The sequence below is a fragment of the Parasteatoda tepidariorum genome, chromosome 5 (assembly GCF_043381705.1).
Source record: "Parasteatoda tepidariorum isolate YZ-2023 chromosome 5, CAS_Ptep_4.0, whole genome shotgun sequence".
Lineage (NCBI taxonomy): Eukaryota > Metazoa > Arthropoda > Arachnida > Araneae > Theridiidae > Parasteatoda > Parasteatoda tepidariorum.
Window position 1 is genome coordinate 88,984,603 of NC_092208.1, and position 25,054 is coordinate 89,009,656.

At 32.1% G+C, this 25,054-nt stretch overlaps 1 protein-coding gene and 1 long non-coding RNA gene across 2 annotated transcripts in view; one reads left to right on the forward strand and one right to left on the reverse strand.

Annotated features, from left to right (window-relative positions):
* Positions 1–25,054, forward strand: part of LOC107442036 (phospholipase D1) — a gene marked incomplete in the record, with an annotated part of 73,788 nt that overhangs the window by 1,120 nt on the left and 47,614 nt on the right. Inside the window, 6 exon segments of the mRNA XM_071180759.1 lie at positions 1,755–1,878; positions 6,051–6,116; positions 7,965–8,119; positions 19,593–19,745; positions 19,832–19,978; positions 23,377–23,542. Of these exon segments, the coding sequence (XP_071036860.1) occupies positions 1,755–1,878; positions 6,051–6,116; positions 7,965–8,119; positions 19,593–19,745; positions 19,832–19,978; positions 23,377–23,542 (811 nt within the window).
* LOC107436571 (uncharacterized) lies at positions 10,355–15,788 on the reverse strand. The gene is made up of 4 exons (XR_001583120.3): positions 15,660–15,788; positions 12,684–12,692; positions 12,530–12,553; positions 10,355–10,625 (listed from the first exon to the last, which is right to left on the reverse strand). It is a non-coding gene; the product is annotated as an uncharacterized lncRNA (long non-coding RNA).

Consider the following 25,054-nt stretch of genomic DNA (forward strand, 5'->3'; position numbering starts at 1 on the left):
CTGAAATCGTATTCTTGGTCATAAATGGAACCCCTGAAAAAACAAGAAACGCACCCTCTGCCTTAACACATATATATATATATATATATATATATATATAACCTCACAAAATGGCAATCATGAATTCGAACTTAGAATATTTTAATTACTTGATTTAAATTGTTTTAAAATTAAAATAAAATGAATGACATAAATTACCTGCAAATTATTTATCGCTCATTTAACTTTATATTTTAAAATTCTATTTCGCTGTTTTGTTTTTATTCTGTTCCTTGAGAGATTTGAACAGCATTAGGGAAGATATATTTCCTCTGCAGATGGAAGAGTTAGAGATGATTTGATAGCAGTTTTCACCAAGGAAATGTTAGAGCTCGCTTGGAAAAATAATAATTTTTTTTTAAAAATTGTTACACAAAAAAATTATTATAATTTTTTCTTAATTGTAAATTTAATAACACGAATATTGAATGAAAAATTGTAATCTTAGCGAGGGCTGTCTTTCTTCATCTATAAAATGTGAGTGAGGGGTCAAAGCCCCTTCTCTGCCCCCCTCCCTTCCACGGATTCTTAGATTAGCAATTGATATAGAGATATGGATGGTAAGCTGTTTTGGTTACAAAATAGTATAGTTCATCATAACTGTAAACATTACATACTCTTTGTATTATAATTTTTCATTTAAATTCGCCTTATTAACTTTTTAAAAATAAAACCTAATCGAGATATGTTAACGGACCACTGACAATGTGTACGGACTAGTAAGATCTTAAACGAAGCTCCGTCGCCAAAGAAAATGATACTTTAAGTGCCTTACACTTGAAGCAATGCGATGATTTTAAACTAGATACATAATCTTGCCGTGAAGAATTATCTGGGATTCAGAAAAGGCAAATAACTTAACTATCTTATAAGTTATTATATTCTTTTTTTAAAAATTGCTAATTTAGTGACATTTTTCGACCTAGTAGAAAATTATCAAAATCACTGCCTTATTCTCAGAATTTGCAAATTCTTATGATCCTAAGTAATGCAGTATTGGAGCAGGTTTTTAAATATTAAAAGATTAGGACTACAAATGCTTTTCATTTTCACAAAACTGTGGCTTTTCTCCATTTTGCGTCATTTTTAAAAAAGTTTAGACAGCGTTGGCTTTAGTTAGACTAAATTTGACCAAACAGTCATGAGTAACAGTTGCAAACTCACAGCAGTTATAAAAATAGCATATCATTCGCAAAAAAGCATCATTACATTTCATGTTTCGACGCAGCCTTCGAAAAACAGCTCTTGGCCTTCCCAAAAAATCGCAAATATTATTGAGTACTTTTTGAGACGTTGGTCAATTTTTGTTATGGCTGAGTTATTCTCTTTTTTCTTTTTTAATATGATCTTCGAATTCTTCCAGCGGTTTAATAGCGTATCTAATATAAATAATTCAAAGATCAAATACGTTCTCAATTTTCAATCTTCTTTCGTAGTGCTGCCATCTAGTGGTCATTTGTCTTTGTAACCGGACTCAATTAAGTCAATTTCGAGTCATTAACAAGTCAATTTCGTTGATAACACAATACAAATCATCTCTGTTTCTTGTTTCTCCTCAAATGTCATTTAGAGAATTTTGGATTTTTTTTTTTAAATCACAGAATGTATACGTAACACGAGCAAAGGCGGGGGTGGGTCCATTCTAGTGATCAATGTTTGACCCTTTTGTTGTGCTTTGATATGAATATTAATTTAAGAACACCTTTTCGTTATAGGATAGAAAAGAATGTAAGAACACAACGATCAAGTATAGTGTTAAAGTCTAGAAAAATACCAGCCCTGCCTCCTTTTCCTCTAGAATCAGCTGAAATTGCAGAACAAGCTACTATTCGAAAGAAAGTAAGAGCGTCATTTATCAACTAGTTAATACTAGTGGGCTAAGTTCTCTGTTAGCTGACGTTTATCAACCCCGATTGGTATTTCTTGTAACAAACACTTGAAATTATTAAAGTAAACATATATGCTCTGAAAAGAGCACTCGTTCCTCCACTTCCCTTGTCCAAATATTTCCCTTATGATACCATTAAGATCTATTAATGGACATAAATCTTTTTATGAAGTAACATGTATAATTAAAAGTATATTGTCGTAAAAAATTTCGTGAGTTAACACAACTGCATTTTAATATTTTTGCTTACCAAATGGATGGATATATTTTAAATACAATGTTTTCATTCATCACTTTGCGCATGAAGCTGAAAGTGAAGTCCAAAATCATGAAACGAATCTCTTTAACCGAAATTCGTAACAGTACATTGATGTCATTTGCACCAAAGAATAATAATTGCAAAACTGTTAATAAGACCGATTCAAATAACTTAATCTTAAAATATAACGTAGAATTTCGTTATTCTAATAATAATAATAATTATGACAGTCAGTGTCGGATTAAGCGTACGCGGGGCCCCTAGGCCATTCAAATTTTTGGGGCCCTTAGATTAAATTTTTTTTATTTACTCAAATATAAAAGTATTTATAGATCTTTTCATTTAAGAAATCATATTTAAAATTAAAATAAATAATAATAAATTAAATTTNAAAATCGATTTCACAGCTTTAAAGAGGGATAAATAGCGATTCCAAAACACCTATTAAAAGCCTTTTTTCTTTAATATTTACAAAAGTTTGACCACTTGAAAGTTGACAAACTGAAAAAATGGGTAGACTCGCCCCGGTTTACGGTACCTGAAATTTGGTATTCAAAATTTTTTTTTTTTATGCTCTTGCGATCAATAAACTCAACTATGTTATCAAAATTAATTTCACGGAGAACATCTTAATTTTTTTAAATTTATTTTCAAAAAATCCATTTTAAGGGGGCCCCAGGCCATGGCCTAGTCAGGCCTAATGGGTAATCCAACACTCATAACAATCCTCCTAAACTCTTAATTTAGAAAACAAACAAAATCAAAAACGTAATACTAACAGTTCAGGTAAATAAATATCTTTAAATTAGGGATGCAAAAATATTTGTAGGAAAACAGTAACTTTGTGACTTATATCAATTTTATGCTGATGACAACCAAACCAATTTTAAATTAATGTGGGAAAACTGGATTCTATCATGTGATTTTCCAGCCAATAAAAATGCACGGACGACAATGGAAAACTGCGACGCCATCATTAGATTTTCATATATAGTAAGAAACAGTCATTATAAATAAAGTTACCCTTTGAGGATTCTGTAAAAATAACCGAACGCGGAAATATTATAAATAAAAGTCGTCACGGGATTTTTGTTTTCAAAAGGAAGAAGAAGAAAAAATGCATGCGGTGTAGAATAAATACGCATACGTTTTCAACTGGAGGTCTTTTGCAGATGATTAATACTCATGAATGAAAGTAAAGAGAGTTAATACGCGATCCCAGTAGATCACCGAAGTCAAGCATCAATGGCTGCGGTCAGTGTGCGGGTGGGTGACCACTTTGATCAGTCTGCGTAGGGACCGAGGGTGTGCGGTATGGGTCCTCGTTAAATTGTTTTTCCATAAAGTGCTCGACTTCGCGCGCAGGTCGTCGGGCTACCGAAGCGGGGGTGCCATCCTCTCTGCAGAGGATTAAAATTGTGATGGCATGTCTACGGATCAACCTCAGTGATGTTTCTCAGACAGTCGTCAATAGCCCATTGTTAGAGCTCTAGTGAGGCATAAATGAACTGCAACGATAACTAAGTAGTCTGCAATGCAGAACATTGTTCAAACTAGAATTTTGCACCATTAAAAATATTTTTTTAAGAATTATACAACTTCATAGCTTAATGTTTGCCTCAAAACTTGTTTTGAAAATAAGTAAAAATATTAAAAAAAGTACTAAACATTTTTCCACATAGTATGAACACAAATGTTATTTTCATAAAGAGGGATTTTTTAACTTGCGCTCTTTTCTGCAGGGATTGGCTAATGAAAAGAAGAGTAAATTACACAAATATTGGAAAGGAACCCATTGTTAACCCGGTAGCAGAAACCCTTTAGCTAGCGCTGAAGATTATTTCTTTTACCTCAGATTTAAAAAAAATTATAATAATTATAATAATAATATAATACGCTGCTTGCAAAACTATGTCCGTTTCTTTTTCTTTCAAAGTAACTGAAATTGACGAATAAAATAGAGATCGAGAGAAAAAGTTAAGATTTTTCATCCATAAGGAATCATGTTTTCAAAACTGTTGTCGTAGGCCATAAAGGCAGAGGGGATGTGATTGTTCTTGTTTTCCAGTGGCTCCATTCATGGACAAGAATTCGACTTCTGCCACATCCATACATCACACCCGTTTAACTGGGTGAACCCATTCATATATCCACGGATCGTCATTTTGACCTGAACCAGAGAACGATCCATCTCCAATTCAGTACACCCAGAGGTATGGATTTGTTATGGGTACATGGAGGACTTTGTGACTCGACAGATTTAACGAGCACCAATCAGCATTTACTACTCTTCAGCCGGCTGGATTCGAATTCCCGATCCGCATTTCTTGTATTTAATTTTTATGAGCTATTTGAAAATTCAAATTTTGTAATTAATTCTGATATACGCCTAATATTTACAATATTAGTCTTCACTTGATTGATTTTGGGTCACAGACACATTTTAAATTAATGCTGCAGTTTGGTTCACTGTGACCGGGATTGCCATTTCTGATTATAAAATATATTTATAGTACGATATTAAAGGCTTCCTGATCTGCGAACCATGAACTCACCACTTCGTTACACCCTATTGAATCAGTTGCTTTTAGCAGCATTATGGAGCGATCTCGCCGCTGTATGCCTTCCCATTGATCAATCTCATACTGTAAATTTAAAAAAAGTGGCAAATTGAAATAATCACAAAAAAGGACTTTTGAGAGTGCAAGTATGGAAGTGAAACTTGAGTTGATCCTTTTGCTTTTGGGTCATCAGTTATCCTTTACATACTTTGTGGATTATGCCTAGTCAACATTCCCACGGTATGAGAAAGATACGAGCGCGCAAATTCGAAGACACGAATGAAAATCTGAATGGTGATAAATACTTTTATCCTCGAAAAACTCACGAGAAAATAAATTTTCAGTTTTCAGCATTTTCGAGGCCTCTCCCTTCCCCTTTTTCACACTTAACCGTCACATGCCACTCCATAATGCATTCACTTATTTCATCTCCAGTGCGGCCGGGATAGTCTGGCTGGCAGGACGTTGGGCTCCTGTTCGTGAGAACGTCAGTTTGAATCCTGCAGACCGAAGAATCCCCCTGTATTAAATGGTGATTGGTGCACGTTAAATCTGTCTGGGTCACAAAGTCCTTCAAGTTCCCATAACAAATCAATACCTCTTGGGGTACTGAATTGGAGATTAAACGTCCTCTGGTTCAGTCAAAATTACGATCTGTGGATGAATAAATGGAGTATGATTGGGTCTTCCAGGTAAAGCGGGCTGTGATGTTAGTTTATGAAGTCGTATTCTTGGCCATTGATGACACCACTGAAAAAACAAGAAACGCACCCTCTGCCTTAAAAATTCGATTAATCTCATAATCACATTTTTATGAAATAAATATTTTATCTCTAATCGCCCAATTAAATGATTCACTGTTTATTATTTTAGCCACTGGATGGGGCTGTTTAATTATGTAATGTTTAACTCTTAATAAGATTCACCTCACTACTCATCTTTTCTCCATCTTGTTAAAAGCATATTTACTAATTATGTTCATTTAATAATAAACTCGTATTTTTAAATGCAATCTGAACTTTCTTACTGAATTAATTATGCCTATATTTATTGAGTCAAGTCACACTAGGTATTCCTGCACTATTGAAGAATATAAGTCAACATGCACGAGACAAAGATAAGCAATATTTATCTCTGCTACCTTTTATTCACATAAGTATGTGATTATATCAACACACATCGCTGAAAATAGTCATAGTTTTTAAACTGAATTCTGATAATAGTTATGGTGACTCCCAGACGATAATGTCGTCTAACAATAGTTGTCTCTTTTATAATAAAAGAATTTTTTGTTTTAATCTAGGAAGAAATAGAAGATTATTTAAAAAATCTTTTAAAAGAATCGGCATTTAGAAATTATCGCGAAACAGTGAGTATATTTGTTTTAAAATTTTCAGTTGTTAATGTTATTTAACACGTTGAGTTTTTAAGGAATTTCTCGTCAGACCAGGATCCCTGCTTAGAAGTGCTCATATTGTCATATAGCAATACGATGAACGCAACTATCACATTGAAATAAATGAAAATTTGATCGGTAATAAATAAAAACTAAGTGAATTTCAAATAAATTCTCAGTAACTACCTAAAACGTTGTAAGTTGTTCTGTTTCATATCTACTTTGCGCAGTCAGTCACCGGAGACTAAAGTGGTCTAAACTAGAGTGACGAAGCTCTCAACTAGTTAAAAAATTTTCAAACCGCATTTAATTTCTCATTAGTTAAACTTTTACTGTTTTAATTATCTTTAAAGTATCATAAATTCAGTAAAGTTTTGCTGATTTTTCATCATTTAGTTTGATTTAGTAAAAGGCAAACTCAAAAAACGTTTAATATTTCTTTTGAATACACATATATTTTTTAAGTAGCATTTCAAATTAAAGTTCAACATAAATTCAGTTAAGTTTTAGTATTTTTTTTACAAAAAAATCATTGAATTGAGTTCAATTTGTTTAAAAATTGACTAGATATTTAATAGTCTCTTAATGAAATGTGCTTCTATTTACTAATTCTTCAGTTGTATTGAAACGTGCTGCAATTCACTACTGCTTAAGCTGCATTGAAATGTGCTTAAATTTACTAATGTTTAAGTTGCATTTAACTGAAGGAAAGGTCACTCCGTAATAAGTTTTATTTATTGCATGTGATGCATAAAGCATAAAACTTAAAATTTACTTAATACTTTAAAGGGTTCTTAAGCAAATTTTTCCCATACCTGATTGATAGATTCTGATTGAAGAGTTTTTTGCAATTGAATGTATTTTTTACTAATCAATTTTTCAGAGGTACCTCCGAATTCGTAAAAGCAACTTTGTCGCATGTGGTGTGTGAACAACGGACAATCATCTTCTTTCGTAAGATGGACTATGGATGTTGTTTTCTACACTAGGGTACACTGCAAGCACTCTTTACAGTCTATATTTCGGGGTTACTGTTTCTGTTCTATTTTGAAACCATTTGGCTGACAACGTGAACCAAATGGTTTTGAGACTATCCTCAGTAGTATTTCTTGAACACGTGTATTTGTTACCTGATTTATTATTTGTGTTTAAAAAAATAAAAAGTTATAAGAATCGGCATTTTAAGACCTGTCATTTTAAAGCGGAAGAATCGTCGTTTGAAAAAAAAGAAGGAAAAAAAAAATCGTTCTAAAACATTGTTCGAAATTTAAACCTTAATGATAATTTGTAAAATGGACTCAATCTCGCTTCTTGAACAATATGCTAACACTAACACATGATGATGCACGGCTTGCAATAAGAATAAACAGTAGTAAACAGGGACAAATAGGGTCTGTCAAAAAAGCGAGATCTTCCTAAATCTAGAAACCATGTCATCTTTTTTAACAATACATATAAAAATAACTAAAACAAATTTTCACTTCAAACTCACCCGAATTACTTAACATCATTAATATCTTATGAAAGACAGCAGATTTGCTCAAAGAAATTACATTATTTATTTATTTCATTAAGAACAAAATTAATCTGTCTGAAAATATCAACTCGCAGAATAAGCTGTAGTAAGCAGCTATATAATTTTTTAACCGGAAGTAGAGCAGGTTCAGAGCTCGAGATTCTTGTTTGAATTCATATTGAAAACACCATCCACAGTATTACTTTTTTTTATGAAAATGTATTGTATTTCATTCGGTATTAAATAGGTCTAATTACTTATGCAATCACTTCTGATATGAAGGATTTTTTTCTGTTTTGTTTCAGTTAGAGTTTTTGGAAATAGGTCCCTTGAGTTTCATTGATGAATTAGGACCGAAAGGTAAAGAAGGCTATGTCTGGAGAAGATATGGTTTCCGGAACCGCTGTCTGGCAACTGTCACCAAACCTTGTGTTGAAATATGCCCCTGTTGGAGTAAAAGGTTCGTTCTAATTGTTAATTCTAAGTTTGCTAATTGTTTAGAATTACAGTAAAATTAATCATAATCAAAAATATTCAGGGCCTAAGCATTCGCCGTCTCGCCAAATACAATAAAATCGGAAATTCAGCGAAAAAAATTGTGTTTTGGCGAATGCTTTTTTCTACCGAAAAGAAAAATACAGATACTCCTCGATACTATAAAAAAAAAGTCCAAGGGAATTTTTCTGAACGAATGCTGTACTTTTTATTCGAAGGCAGTAATTTCCGTTAGATGCGTCGCATAACCAATTAGAATTATATTAGATTACCACTTTCTCTGACGGATCAGGCGATATCATAGTCATGATTTATTTTCCTTTGGTTTGGTGTCAATAAAGCAGATTAAATGGCAGCAAGATGCATTCAACTATTTTCTGCAAAAATATGTTTCTTCGTGACAATAACATAATGTTGCTTCAGGTTTATCCTTGTATTACTGCTCCAATTTAAGAAGTTATCAAAAATTATTACCAACCTACTCCCATTTTCTTAAAGACAATAAAACAACATCTACACTTTTCATTCTCTCCCATTCATTGCTCATTTTCTCTTCTCCATCTGCAAAATGTTTCTTGATCTGAATGTGCATTTTATAAAATAATTTAATTTTTAGTAAATTTTCATTTTGAATTGAAGTTTTCTATGGTAAAAAAAATCATTCTTAAAAATTTTTAAGATTTGCTTTCAGCTAAGAATTTTGAAATTTGGCTAGTACTTTTGATATTTGGTTAATTTTCAGGCTAATAATATGAAGTTCTTAGCTCGGACACTGAATATTTAACTTCACAAGTTTTATTACAAGTCTCAAATTTGCGCAATTTCCCCACTTTTTTCTCTCCCCGTTACCATGATCTCGGCAAATCTAGCTCAACACCACTCATGTATATTCCAACTTCTTACTGAAACGTACTGCGATAGAAAATAAGTGAGATTCGACGTAATCATTGTAACGGAGAGGGGAAAAGTGTGGAGAGTAGAAAAATTGCGTCATCTTGACATGCATAGTCTATTCACGAAGGATATAGTTATTATTCTTGAGTGTTAATAATGTAGAAAAAGAGGGTGAGGGTGACCCAACTTTCTGGGTTTTGAAAAGTAATAGCAAATTATTTTAAGGAAAATAATTTATGATTCCAAAAAAATTTATTCTTAAATGCTAAGAATATATATGTGTTCTTCATAAGATATTTTGCAGGCTGGGATTGTCTGGTTGGTTGGGCTTTGGGCCCATATCCAAGAGGACATAGATTTGATCCCCGCCTGTCGAAGACTCCCCATGGTGACTGGTGCATTTTATATCTGTCTGGTCACAAAGTCCACCTTGTTCTCATAACAAATTATACCTTTGGGGGTACTGAATAAGAGATGGATCGTTCTCTGGTTCAGGCCAAAATTACGATCTGTGGATGAATGAATGGGTGTAGGAATGGGTCCGCCCTCTAAAGCGGGCTGTAAGGTATGTGTGACTAAATTCGTATACTTGGCTATAGATGGCGCCATTGAAAAACAAGAAATGCACCATCTGCCTTAAAATTCGCGTGGTTTCACCAAGCAGGCTTACTGATATTGACAAGCGGTATTAGAAACAGCAACAGCAAGATATCTTGCTTCCGAAATGTGTAACTCTTGAGAAATTTATATAAAAAAATATTCACATTTATAAAAATTTTATAATAAAAATAATGGCCTCTGACTTAAAAACTAAGTGTCTTTAGTCGAACAATGGACGACAAATTTGACTTAAGTTTTGAGTGCATTTCATGAGTCCATAAAATACTTATTTTCTTAGATTATGGTTATTCATGAGTCCATAAAATAATTATTTTAGGATATAAATTAGAACATTTATTTATCATAACTAAATTGACATGTCGAATTAAAAACACAGAGCATTTTATTGCTTGAAAAAGTAGTGCATTTTTTAAACGTTTTAGCAATGCTGAGGTTATAAGTTATCAAAGATAATTTTGTAGGATATAAATAATTGCGTAATTGATTAAACTTCATTTGCATATTTTTTTTGCACTTCTTTTAACAAGTGCTCTTTTGCATATTCCTTTGTGCCCTTTTCAGTCAACAAAATACTTATTTTAACATATATTTTATGTAAGCCATTCAACTTTTGTGTGCATTTCTTTCAAAGCCGAACTTCTTTTTGACTCAACCTATTTTATTTAACGAAAAGAAATATAAAACATTAGACTAAGAAGTCGCTTTGATTTATTTTTGACTATTCTGAAGATTGATATTTTTTACATTCGCTGTTAATCTAAAAAATATGAATTAAAGGATTTACAAAAAATTTTTTCTTGCATAATATAATCACATAATCACGTTTTTTTTTAAAATTTTTTAATATTTTTTTTTTATTCCAAGAAAATTCCGCCAGTGTTGGGGCTTTTCCGTGAGCTTTCACTGATTGTGAGCTCCTGCAGTGCTGAGAATCTCATCGGCTCCTTCTTTTAAACCTGAAACAGAAAATAGTTTATTGTCATAAATCGATTAAAAAATAATAAAACAGAGCATCGAAAATAGTCTCACAGTACAAATCACAGAAGGGTTGACTGAATGTAAACAATAAAAAGCTTCTTAGAACCTGAAGAAATTCAGAAAACTTCCCGTGTCTACCTCCGCTTATCTTATGCTTACGAGGTGATGTGTGAACAGGCTTAATATTCTTGGAAGTTTTATTAATGTGATTTATTTTTTAAATGTACGCGTAATTTTTTCACTCATGAGAGTTTTCTGTTATTTATAAATTTTAACAGGTCGTGAGCCAACAGCAAATTTAAAAAAATTAATATCAGAATATAAATAAGGTGTAAGGTTTATCATATTTTGAATGTTATCTCTTATTTGGCTGTATTTGTGTAAAATAGCGCCATTTGTTATTTTTTGGGTAGCCTCATAACAAGCTTGCGGAGTCTTCCGAATTCATTTGTTGTTTGTTTCGTTGAAAGTTAAATTGAAAGAATGCCTTATATTAAGAACACTAAAAGCATAATACTATTGGATAGCTCACTTTTTCAAGCTTTGGCAAAAAAATCAATCTTAAGCAGTAGCCCGGAAGTTTTACGACAAATTTTAACCTGTAGCGCCATCTGTGCTTAGCTTTACATGGTCAACCAACCATAGGAATCTTGACATCACGTGTCACAATTCATTCAGAAATTGATATGTTAAAAGTAAATAATTTGATTAAAAAATTATATTAGATTTATTTTATTTATAGAAAAATGCGTTTTATTAATATTTGCATAATAGAAATTTTTTTTTAAAAATCTTTATCTTACGGTAAAAAGTTTTTGCAAATTTGTAACTTACCCATTTTAAATTTGTTTATACTAAAAATAAAACTCTATCAGGAAAAATATGGGTCTGCTAACAAACCCTTCGTGATTTATTTTATCGTAAAAACAGATTGTTCACTATTTATTTACAGTAAAAATGGATCTTCTACGAAATATTGCATTACAAAATTGGAAAACAGAGCTAAAATGTTAAAACTACAATTTCTTGAAAAGAATTGATGTAATTTATTTTAGAAAAACAGAGCCCTATTTTCGAGCATTTCCGAAAACAGGACCCTCACAGAAATAACCCATTTCGTTGGCAATTTTAGAGTCAGAAGATTTTTCACGACAATACAATTACAGGACCTTTTCCAAAAAAGTTTAGACAGATCACTTTTTAAATTCTTTACGGAACCACTGAAACAAGACCTTATTTTTATAAAATTTGTAGTTTATTTTAACAAAACATCTGAAAATATTCCTGCCTATTGAAGATTAAAAAAAAACTAAGTAGAAGAGCATGTTTGTTAGTGAATTTAAAAACTATAAACTGTAGAATGCATGTGAATAAGCGTTGCAAGGCGACCTCTGAATGAGTTTATATTCTATAACAGAGTATTGAAATTGAATACCTTCAAACATCATGCTCTAAACGTTCTAGAATCTTCAGAACATAATGTAGCTAACAAATAAAATGCTACAGCAATAAATTACATTATTGTAACATTTGACATCTAACAATTTATGATTATTTTAAGATAGGCACTTTACAAGTTTCCAGAATGACGAACTCCAATTATCTTAATGCCAAAATGGAAATGGTAGTTTTTTCACCAAAAATGTTTTTCAATTTTAAAGTGTAACTACTTGCATCAAGCATCTAGAATTCTTGAGCGCCCAATGTTTTACAGAATGAAATGCTTACAATGAAAATCATCACGATTTTCTTAATTAACATTCGCCCCACAAAACATATAATGGATTTACAAATTTTCACAAAATTTTTAGATTGTCTATCCTTTAACTTTATTCTGATTAATGCTTGCCTGTTTAATATTTAGAGTTATATATATACTCACCTCCCAATACTCCCAAACCTGGCTCTAGAAGGAGGAAAAAAACATCAATTATTATTTATCTTAAAAAAAAAAAGAAACTAGATCAATGAATTTAGTGGAATTTTTAAAAGTTGGACTAAAGTATGCTAATTAATGCAAAATATTTACTGCTTACCGGCCAATGCTAGAAAAAACAAAAACAAGAAGGGAAGAAATGTTATAATAATAAATTTAGTGTACATTTTAAAGACATGTAAAATTTCTAAATAAATTAAAATATCAAGTGAAGAATAAAGTGGAAGAACAATTTATGTAAACTTTTCACAAAAACGACGATTGGATCACAATCGCTTGCATTTTGAGAGATTCTAAGTCTTGTCAAATAAATAACGTGCAAAATCAGTTCCTCCAAAAGTTTTTGAAGATGGACCGTGCCATGATGGGATAAAACGCTTCCTGTCCACTCATAGACAAGGAAAACAAAGAAAAGGTGAAGAAGACAACAGAACTTTCACTCAGAAAATATTGGTCGAAGAGGAATTTGAAGGAAAAAGAATGGTTCTTGACCGATTCAACTCTCAAATTTTATTTCTTCTCAATATCAAAAATTATAAGTTTTGTTTTGAAATTTTTGGAGGTTGCAAATAAATGCTTACCATGTTCATGCATATTTTTGTTTTTAAGATTTCAGTCGAATGCTGACTCCTGATCAATCTCAAAACCTTAAATTAGTTTTTTTTTTCTCCCAGAATCAGATTTCTTTCATTCATTTTTATCACTTGATCTTTAAATAAGAACATAAAAAGAACCACTGGTAGACGGGATTAAGCGGACTTCTCGATGGTCTGATGTAGAGTAAGATATAGATTATGATAGATTTTCTATAGATGTAGAGTAAAGATGATAGATTTTTGATGTAGAATTGAAAATTTTCAGACCAATAATTAGCTTTAAAATATCATTTACTAACTTATTACAAAAAATTAAAATTTGAGTAAAATAGTAAAAAAATATTTTCCTACAAAGATTAATTTTGTAAGCTCTTTCGTTCAACTCATATTTGTGATGATTATTATTATGATTGTGATTATTAAACTATATTTATATGATTATTAAACGTATTTATATGATTATTAAACGTATTTATATGATTATTAAACTTATATTTATGATGTTACAGTTTAAGCATCGAAACATATAACTTTGTTGAAGGGAAATAAATGCCTTGAAATTATTTTTCTCTCAAATACTGCTTATGTTGGACAAAATCTCATCCAGTTTGAAGCATTAAGTCCAACGTAACACTTTGATAATATTGCTGTAAATTTGCGTAACAAATCACACGTTTTACCTTTTAATTGAGGACAAACTCTAATGCTATCTGGATTTTAGTTTGAATTTTTGATATCCGTCGTTGAGAGTGCATGAAGGGTAAGAAAGTAGGTGTCGGCTACATTAGATTATACTCTGTTGAGTTAAGAAAAAACCATTATCCTTTAGCCAGTTTGCATCTAACTAAGTGTACGCTAAATGGATGCCAAGTTCCAAGTGCGTATAATTATTAACATCGCCAACTCTTGAAACGGCGTAGCATGGCCTTCTTTTTGCTTGCTTCCTTAAATCGTGTGAAATAAGTAAAACAAAACTTATTGAATAATCAATTAAGAAGCAATAAGAATTAATTGAAATGATGTCTAAATATCGTAACAAATATAAGCCTTTCTGTTAGCATTTAAAGATACTGATGATAAATATTGTTTCTTGCAGATGATTTTCTTCTACAGCAATACAAAAGTAAAAATTCTTTAACTCGCATTTGGTTAGTTAAGAGCATGTCAGTATAAGACTCGCGATTTTTATTGGACCACTCAAATCCAATGCTCTTGCTACGTCATATAGTTGTTTCTTTTTCAAGAACGAATGTTCGCGTTTTTTATCGAAATATGTCGCCAAGTCTAGGATTCCAGTAAGATTACGTAACTATAACCTTTTTTTTTTTTTTTAATAGTTCTATGATATATATCGCAAAAAAAACGCGAATTAAATTTCTGTCCGACGAGTTTAACTTTTAAAAGCTTTTATTTTGTTTTGAAAATATGAATTTATTATTTGATAGCTTAATAAAATGGAACTACTAATGATTTGATAATTACTTAAATCCTATACCGCAATGGTCTTTTCTTAACTTGCAAGGAGTATAGTAGAAATAGCGTTCGACAACTTTTAGAACTACTGCCGATTTTTTTTTAAAACTTAAAACAGTAACGTGGGGCGGCTAGTAAATTTAGGAATGTATTTTAAAAACTATACATTTACTATTGTTTATTGCTGAAATCCAAATTGGGTATTACAATAAAGCTCTCTAAGCGTGAATATGTTAAATACGTGAAATATGTTTAAAAAACATGAAACATTTTCAAAACTCTAAAAACAAGGGTAAAATATTACATTTCTATCTTGAAAATGCTAACGATGAAATTCCCTATTTCTAATTGGGTTAAAATTTTACATGAATCAAAGATAGTGCCAAGAGGTGTGGATGTGATTTCTGTTCTTTAGATACAACTGTATATACAAAAGTAAGTGCAAAAATTGCTTGATTCATATATCAGAATCAAAATGGTCTATAAAATACCGTTTTTGTAAAAAAAAAGAAGAAAAAAAAGACATCATGCTAAAAGTGAATTCTCGGATATCACGCTTCTAACCATCTAAAGCCTCAAAATTTCGGGAAGGTAGAAAAGGCTTTTGTCACCGAGATCACTGAAATTGTCGCCAAATTGGCCATAATCCTATTTCCCCCCTCTTTTTTTGCAAGCTGTTATTGTTTTCTGCTAAAGTACTTAAAGTCGCCAAGTTAAATTCTGGATTATTAAAAAAATAGTGCTTGGTAAGAAAAAAAACAACAAATCCGTTTTTAATTGAGCCAAAAATATACAAGAAACTCATATTTCCATTTAAAAGACATCTTTTTTATGCTGAACAGTGATAAATTTATACTTGTTTTAGAGAAAGACCGAAATACAATTTAGTATAAAAATACTCATTATTTTCATGGTAGAGAGAGACCTAATTTCAATCATTTAGTACAGAAATGGTGGGAAAAATCGACGTTATAACTATTATTTGTGAAATATATTTTAAGACTTACCTAGAGTAGCAAAAAGGGCCAAAATGACGAGGACAAGCAAGTAAAGTAAAGAAGACATCTTGAAATTGCTGTTATTGGATGAACCTATAGCTTTCACTTTTGAAGATTCAGTATTTATATTGAAATTTATGAGGGGAAAAAAAGCGTTTAAAAAAATAGATTATTTACACAAGCTGCGCATATGGATACGATGTTTACCAAATTTACTGCATGCATTTTTGGTAATTGTGTTCCATAAAAAATTTATTATAATGCATCAGTTTCGCCGAAATTCAATTTCATTTCTGTTTTTTTTTATAGCTAAAGATGGACATTACATTAATAAACAAAGCATATTAGTTGCTTTTTATTATTCTTTCCATTAATTTCCATCAGACTGAAGTTGTTTGTTGGAAGTTTTAATTTCTCCGACCGGTGGATAAATAGACAAGTTTATGTATGGGAAGAATTCAGTAAACAAGCATTTTAATTTTTATGTCTATTACTATTAGTTCGTAAATAGATTTGTTTGATACATATCTATTGAATGGAATTGTTTTTCTTTTTTTTCCTTCATTTTACAACGTCGTGGGCAAATATCAGGAAAAAAGTTTTAAATTGAAAAGAAAACAATCGAAAACTTTTTTTCCCCTCGCAGCCAGGTATTTAACTTACGTTCAACTTCACTGCTGTAAATTCCACCTCTGTTCGCCGTAATACAGATATTTTATTATATTATAAATGTTACCGAGAAAGCTCGAAAGCGTTAATATGCACATTATCCAGCGCATATTCGTTAAAGTGTGAAATCAAGTGTTTCTCGCAATTTACATACTGTTTGTCTAAGATAGGTACTCTGACCGCCACTAAGTCTGCGGCAGTCTGGTGCTATGGAAACAAGAAGAGGGTATTTTAGGGAGGGTGGCTTCAATGAAGGGGTCTCCTTTTCTTGTGCCGAAACCAGCCCTAAAGAGGGACCCCGCATCCCTAATTGAAATAATCATACCTCGTTACCATAGTCACCGCCACAGCTCCGGACGAATGTCTGGCAGAGTACCTATCGTAGACAAACAGAAGGTAATGTGCGCATTAAAGTTTACCGTATCGTTAAAAATCAAAAGCTTGTTTCATTTTATCAACTAATGTGTGGATTCAAGTTGAAATCAAGTTGTCGTTGAAATTAAGTGTTTTTCGCAATTTACACAGGTAATGTGCGCATTAAAGCTTTCAGTATTGTTAAAAATTAAAAGCTTGTTTCATTTTATCAACTAATGGGTTGATTGTTTTATTGTATTTACTAACACGATTCTTTAGATATTGAAAAATAATAAATAAATGCCATGTTTATTTCCTTAATTGTAATAATATTTCAAACTGCTTGATTACTTGCATGATTGTCTTTAAAGTGATTCTAACAATTAATGTGTCAATTGTAGTCACTTGATTTTTTAGATAAAGGGATATCAATAACATTAAGGAGATTTCGCGCTTTTGCGTTAGTTTCCGTACGCTCCAGTATGTAAGATTGAAGCAATTGCGTATGCTCGCGCTTATTTTAGATGCTACGTATCATTATACTATGTTGGCGTGATTTGCGCTGCAAATACGAAGCCACAAGCACGCTGTTTACAGCTGTTGAATGTTGTTTTCTGTTTAAGCCTGTCTTCGAACTAAAAACACGGACATGGAAGGCGAATTTGAAGAAATGTATTGATGAAATTTAGATACGAATTGAATGATCTTATAACCATTGATTCATTCATTAAAAAATAATTTTGTTGATTTTTGTTCAACAATATAGTTGTCCAATTACCCAAGTTCCATAAGAAACTAGATATGTTTTTGCTATTTTAAAATTATGAATTATATTTATATGTTAACTATAGGGGAGAGTGGTGTCAATTGTAACATTTTTTACTTAACTATTTTTATCTAACAAAAAATCCAATATATTATTAGTATTAATTGACAGACGAGTAAAGTANTGAGTTAATGTAAAATTTATTCCACTTGCTAATATTGGTTTTGATGTTAACTAATATAAATTTAATTATTATATGAAATTTATTTTTATTCATTTATATAAATTGGTATGCAAATCAATGATTATTATTTATTTCAAAAATTCACAGTTTTTCACTCTAGGAGAAAAAATTCATGTTGATTATAAATAATGTGATTATTTACTACCGGAATTATGTAATGATGTAACATATATTTTTTTTTTTTTTTTTTTTTTTCATTTATACATTCCTCATTCATTAAAATTTCTCTATTTCCACTTATTTCGTATGCAGATAAATTACCATTTTAAAAAATGCGTAATATATCTAGTGGAAATTATTCAGTAATACTAAACGAACAAGTGATTGATGACGTAGAGTCATTGAAAATATCAAAGACCCCTAGCAGCAAAATAATTCATGCCCTCATTGAACTTTAAATACACCTTGTGCGCCACCTAGGAACCAAATCTAGAACCCGACACTCGAAATGTTTGCTCTGTTACAATCGTACCCTGTTACAATTGACCCCACTCTCCCCTACAATTTAGTTTTTAAAAAAAGTTAAATAATCAAGCTCAATAATATTTTTTAAAATATTAATAATAATAATAAGCTGCATTCTTTATCGCTGAATTCATTAATCTACCAAATGATTCTGCTCATCGTGAATGTTTGTTTTGATTTTGTGATCAAAAGTTAAAATCATATTCCAATACGCTAGCGTTTTTAACTTACGGATTTTTGCAAAATCTCTTATTTTCACTTACGTAAGTGTGATATTTTTTCTCGGGCGCATGCGCAATTACTTGAAATATTACGTACGGGAGAGTGGTGTACGCAGAATTTTTTCAAGGTGGGGTGTTCATAATTTTCTGAAGCTACTAAAAGAAATTCGAGTATGTGATAAAGAACTATTATTTCCCTAATTTAGACAGTTTTGACTTTTTATTTAGACAACATTGTTTAGTTAAATTTTGATTTAATTTTTTAAGTTTAAGAACATAATGTAATATCTTCTAGCATGTAATGTCTTCTGAAAAAAAGTTCATTGTCATATGGGTGGAGAGTAACACTTTGAGGGCCACTTTCACATTCATCAGATTTTGTTATGCTAGAAACGTTTTCTTCAACGGAAGTATCACATTTTGAACAACAGAAAAACTTAAATTGTACTCCGTTCCCCCTTTTATATAATTTTTCACCGCATCTCCAAAATTCTCGAATTGTCTCAGAGACGACAGAACGTCTAAGATTCCAGAATCATCGCGTAAAGACCTCGCGAATGACAGCCAGTCTCGAAAACTATCGCGACTGGCAGAACAGAAAGAAACCATTCCGTAACAGTATCACGTGAATTTGGTTTCAAAAGTACAACCCTATTAGAGTAAATGTTTTTTTTCAGTATTCTGAGAAATACCGTGAGAAAAAAAGGTAGGCATATGGCAAATAAAAATGTATAGTCTTAAAAAATAATACCCGCATAATTTCAACTAAAATTTTTATTTTTGCCATTTTGTCAGAGCTCAAGGGGGGTGTTCAAACCCCTAAACCCCTCCCTTGCGTACGCCTCTGTATGGGAGAGTACGGAAGCTAACATAAATTTGCGAAATCTCCCTGTTATGTTAATTTAAGTGTACGTTGCTCTTGTTCCAGCAGAGATCTTAAGATTCAATTTAGTAGACAAGTAGATATTATCTAGGTAGTTTGCAGATGAGTTAGGTACGTTGAGAAATGAAACACTTTGTTTTTAGTACTTTAACGGTCTTCCTAGATAATCTGGCACATGAGCTAGATAATCTGTAGAATATAAGATTTCTACACTTTAGCAGAAACCTGTAGATGATTAATATTTTTTAAAATAAAAAATATTGATCTGTAGTAAAAAACGAAATTATGTCATTTCTTAATGAATTAAGCATTGGGCTTAAAGGAATGTTTCATTTTACAGGTGGCTTTTCATGAAAGTTGACTTCGTTGGACTTCTAAACCCACACTCAGGACAAATAGAAAATGTTCTATTATTAGATCAAGCGTTTCGTGTCAGATCGGGTGGCGGGAGATCGAAGTCGAAAATGGGTATTTTGATACAGAATCTTAACAAGTAAGCATCAATAAATAAAATATCAATCAATAATTATGCATATGATTGAATATGAATCAAAAGCACATTTTATTGACATTTAATAGGAAATTGTACGTCAAATGTGAAAGCGAGTATGAAGTGGAGTCCTGGATTATTGAATTTAATATGATGGTCAGAAAATCTGCCGATTTCGTTCGTCCAAACAGATTCAATTCGTACGCTCTTGTGCGTCCTCTCTCGGAATGCAGATGGTAGGTTGTCATTAAAAGGAAATGATTTTTTGGTTTGGTTGTTCTATTGGGTTGTTTTAGTGGGATCCATCTTAAATTGAAAGATGATTTGGAGACGAGAGTATCGCAAATTGCAATATGGGGATATAATTATCGACTATGTCTACCTTCATCTATCAAAAAGTAGCTCGAGATAGAATCAAGTTAACATTTGTTATTGAATGAGGGTTGTGCCACATTACTCCCCTTCCAGAATTTTTATCGATGATAGAATTCGATGAACGAATACCACTAGTTGATTAATGCTGTTTGCTTATTTATTTATTTCTATTCTCTCTTTTGCCCATTGGCAAAATGGGTCCTGGTTTGGATTTCTGGTCGTCCCCACTTTTCAACAACAATGTCAAGAGTAATAGTAAACAGTGCGCATGCGTTGCTATGGCGACCGCAGCTGTTTGATAATTTTTTTAGAATTTCTTTTTTTTAACTTTTAATTTTGTTATGCATTAAGTGGGTGGGTTTATTTTTGAGATATGGGATCAGAGAGATCCCATAAATACTTCTTGAGTTGTGAATAAAAGAGAATTTTATCATTTGAACGATATTTTGGTTTTTATTGTTTTAATTAAGAATCAGAAATTCTAATCTACAGTTCAAATTGGATCGTTTTCAATACTAATTCAGGTGAATATCACACATAAAGAGGGTCCAAACTGATTGACACGGTCCCAAAAGTAAAGCAAGAAGAAAACGATGCCAAGGCTTAAACTTACCGAGGCTGAAAAAGCCGAAGCCAAATAACGTAGACGGGAATATCTTAAGCGTTACACACAAACAGAAAAAGGAAAGGATTCCGTTCGAAAACGCAAGCATGAAGCCCGTCCCTTACAAAATTACCAAAGTGGTTGAGAGAATTGAACCCTACCGAAGATTGAATGGTGGCGCTCCGAACTCCTTTCATGCAAATACGAGAACTGGATGTTGATCACTAGTTAGGGGTAAAAGGATCTATTGTCAACGTACCGAATAACTTGCACAAGACCGCGAACTGTCTTCCACGCAATATAAATGATTCATTCACTATTGATGCAAAATTGAGAAAAAGTCTAGCTTTCAAATCATATTTCATGTATGAAATGGTGAATCCGAAACAGGTGAATGATGCTGCTTACAATCTCCATCAAACAACATTGTACCCAGCCGAAAATGTTAATATTGATCTCGATGTCTATTCAGTGACCAAAAGAATTGACACAGAATGCGTCGGAGCTGCATTAAGATATGTCTGCGAAATTGTGTACCGAGCAGTTCAGGATTACTGTTAAAGATTTCCAAGATGAAAACACAATAAAGTTTCTTTTCCAAAAAATTAGACAACAACCATTTTGAGAATGGGTCACAATTTTCTTCATTTTGTAGTGGAATTATGAAACTAGAATAATTTTTATTTTGTTATTGGCCGGGAGAATTGTGATTACTTCATCGCATTTTAAACCGCTTTTTTGTGAACAAATCAACTGTTTAATCTGGATCATCCATCGATGTTGGCGAGTTCATATTACCAATGTGTCCGGATCACCAATGTGGGGAACGTAATATTGACTACGTCAAATGAAGGTACCTCTGTATGGAACAAGTTAACATTTATGTACTATCGAATAGATGTTTAATATTAGTAGTGGTAGTTACGCCACAGCACTACCGCACTTTTGATCGTACGGCAGATGATAGTAGAAATTATCTGGCCTTTGCAACACACTCCTCAACCACCTAACTCTGCGCACGTATTTTTCGGATTTTTAAAAAAAAACTAGGAATTTTATATTAGAATGTATTGATTAGATGAACAATACGTCATGATTGGCGGGGACGAACGGAAGAACCCACCACGCCGACTGAACGATTAAAACAACGAGAAAAAAACGTGCATTTATAAATATTTTTGCAGGTTGAACCACCTTGAAAACTCGCTCCAACTTAATTAAGGTGTTGCTGCGAAACATTCCTAGTGTACTGTGGGGAATTATGAATCGACTATGTCAACCTTCATCTATCAAAAGGTACCTTAAGATAGCATCAAGTTAACATATCTTATATACTAGTGATTCGGTATGCAATATTTATAGTGGTAGTTACGTCACATTATTCCCCTTCCAGAATTTTATCTGTGATAGAATTCGATGAACTGTTACCACTAGTTGATTCATGCTGTTTATTTATTTATATCCATTTTGCTCAATATATTTTCTTCATTTTTTTGCTTATAGCATTTCGCTCATAATTATTTTTTCTTCGTCTTTTTATAGCATTCCGCCCATTTTTTTTCTTCATTTTTTATAGCATTTATAGCATTTTTTTCTCAATTTTTTTCTGTCTTTATTAACCGGGAGATTTAATTTACTTCACCTTCTGAGCAGTATATTTTTAAGCAAATCAACTGTTTTAAAGTGGACCATCATCCATCAATGTTGGCAAGTTCATATCACGTCCGCTGGTGGATTTAATTATCGACTATGTCAACCTTCATCTATCAAAAGGTACCTCTCGTGATAGAATCCAGTTAACATATCTTACATACAAGTGATTTTGGTATTTAATATTTGTAGTGGCAGTTACGCCATAGTTCCGTAAAAATTGTTATCTATTGCCACCATTGAGAAAGACGAATATACAAAGAAACCTGTTTGGTTGCCATTTGATGATTATTAGAAACACCTTCAAATTTCAACCGGAAATCAAACATTTTGTTCTCCCGCTTTACTCAATAGTGATTTTGAAATATTTCTATGACATTTTTGTATCTTCCCATATTGAATTTGTGAAATGTTTATCGTTTTGTCTTTAATTTTTGTCTAGAATTCTAAACAAGCATAATTTATAATAATTAATTAAATATAATTTACAATAATGAATTAAATATAATTTACAATAATTAATTAATATAATTTACAATAATTAATTAAATATAATTTACAATAATTCATCAAATATAATTAACAGTATGTAAACGCACAATAGAATGACCAGATCTATGGTTTTTCAAACCGATCACACTAATATCCTAAAATAAAGAAAAATAGGTGAAGTTTATTTTTTCTTCAAGTTACAAATATTAAGTGAAAAAAAAAACTATGTGTTTAGAAATTTGTCAATTAATTAAATGAAAACATATTGAATATTATCTGTAGTCAAATTCGTCGTAAGTTCCGCAATAATTAATTTTCATGAAAATAATATTTTATTTTTCAGGAAATACTTTCCTTGAGCTAAAAATTTACTTCCCAAAATTTTAATTTTAAAACTTTTAAAGTTTTCAATTGGATGTACTCCACTGAAAGGAAGTGGATCAGTTTTTAAATAAGTAATAAAACTTTATCAAGAGTATCCAATAACCATTTTTTTTTAAAAAAAAACCTTAGGATTGTTGATGGGGCTACGTACTTTGAGGCCGTAGCCCAAATTCTAATGAAAGCGAAGGAAGAAATATTCATAGCAGATTGGTGGCTTTCTCCTGAAATTTACTTGAAAAGGCCAACCCTGCAGGGGCATTATTGGCAGCTCGATCACGTGCTCAGGACAAAAGCAGTAAGTGTCTTTTTTCTTATTTTATAACCATCGCTGAACGTTTGCCTTCCTGGAGGATTTTTCGGTGGAACCAACCCACATTTGCGTTACAAGGTGAGGTATGCCACGAAAATCTCCCAAGGTTAGCCTAACTGCAAGGGAACTCTAACCCACGATCCGTCTACCATTAAGGATATTTTACGTCAGTAATGTGGTCGGTGTGAGCCTGTTGCGGAATTCGTTTCAATCAGCCATTGCTGGGATTCGAACCTGGTTCAACTCATTGGAAGGTGAACGCTCTCTCCCCTGAGCCACCGTGCCTTAGTAAGTGTCCATTGAAGAAAATTCGATAAATTCTAGAAGTAATCATAATAATAAAATATGTCAATGAATAAAAATGAATTGTTGAAAAAAAAATATGCTTTCTATATTTTTTATTTTTATAAAAAGCAACGCCAACCATTGCGTTGCATGGGAAATAATGGAATGTGTTTCGTAATAAAAATAATATGTATTTTTCGATTCCTTGTTAAATTATCGGTTATAAGAACCATGTGCTAGCTTTTCCGAGTTACCTTAACACGAACAGTGCCTCATACATCCGATAAATACGAATTCTAATATCACGTTACATTGTAAACAATATCAAAATTTAGCTATGGATCGTGATATTTTTTTTTCCAATTTGGTTAGTTTTTATTATTTTTTTCTTAACCGATATTTTTTATGCATAAATAAAATTTATCAACACACACAATAATATGGTATTCAATGATTATTATGAACAATAGACTGAGTACTTTTTGATGTGTTATGTTATAGATGATAATCGCCTGACATTATCGTATTCGATAATTACAGTTATCAATAATAATCGCAATATTATCGTATTCGATACGTAAGTGATAATATAGTATTATTATTGATGGTCTCGGTATTGTCGTCGTTCATGCACCCATATTTATTATCGATTCCCCTTTGACCTGCGTAAACTATTATCTGAAGTTGTTCTTGTTTGTTGGCTTCATAATTGGCTCCATGGTTCATGGCCCCATGGATGATAATATAAAATAACGATCGTAGAACAGTCGACCCAATTTTGGGGCTTGCGACTTCTAATGTTCAACTCCGTAGCCTTGTAATTTTGAACCTAATTCAGAAGTCAAGATAACTCCTGGATCAAGTAGTGGGAAAAATTTTGCCTTCGTGGAGGATATCTTGATGGACATAACCAGCATTTCAGTTACATTGAGAAGAAAACCACGAAAATCTCCCACGGTTAGCCTGATGGCATGGGGACTCTAACCCACGATCCGTCTACCACTGTGGATATTTTTGCCTCAGCACTGTGGTTGGTGTGAGTCGGTTACGGGATTCACTTCGACCAGCCATTGCTGATTCGAAATGGGTTCACCTCATTGGAAGGAGACCGCTGTATCCCCTGAGTCACCTTGGCTCTCATGGTTCCTTTACCCAAAAAGTACCGGAATCAGAAAAAGTTTAACTATCAAAAACATCCTCAAAGTTTCATCA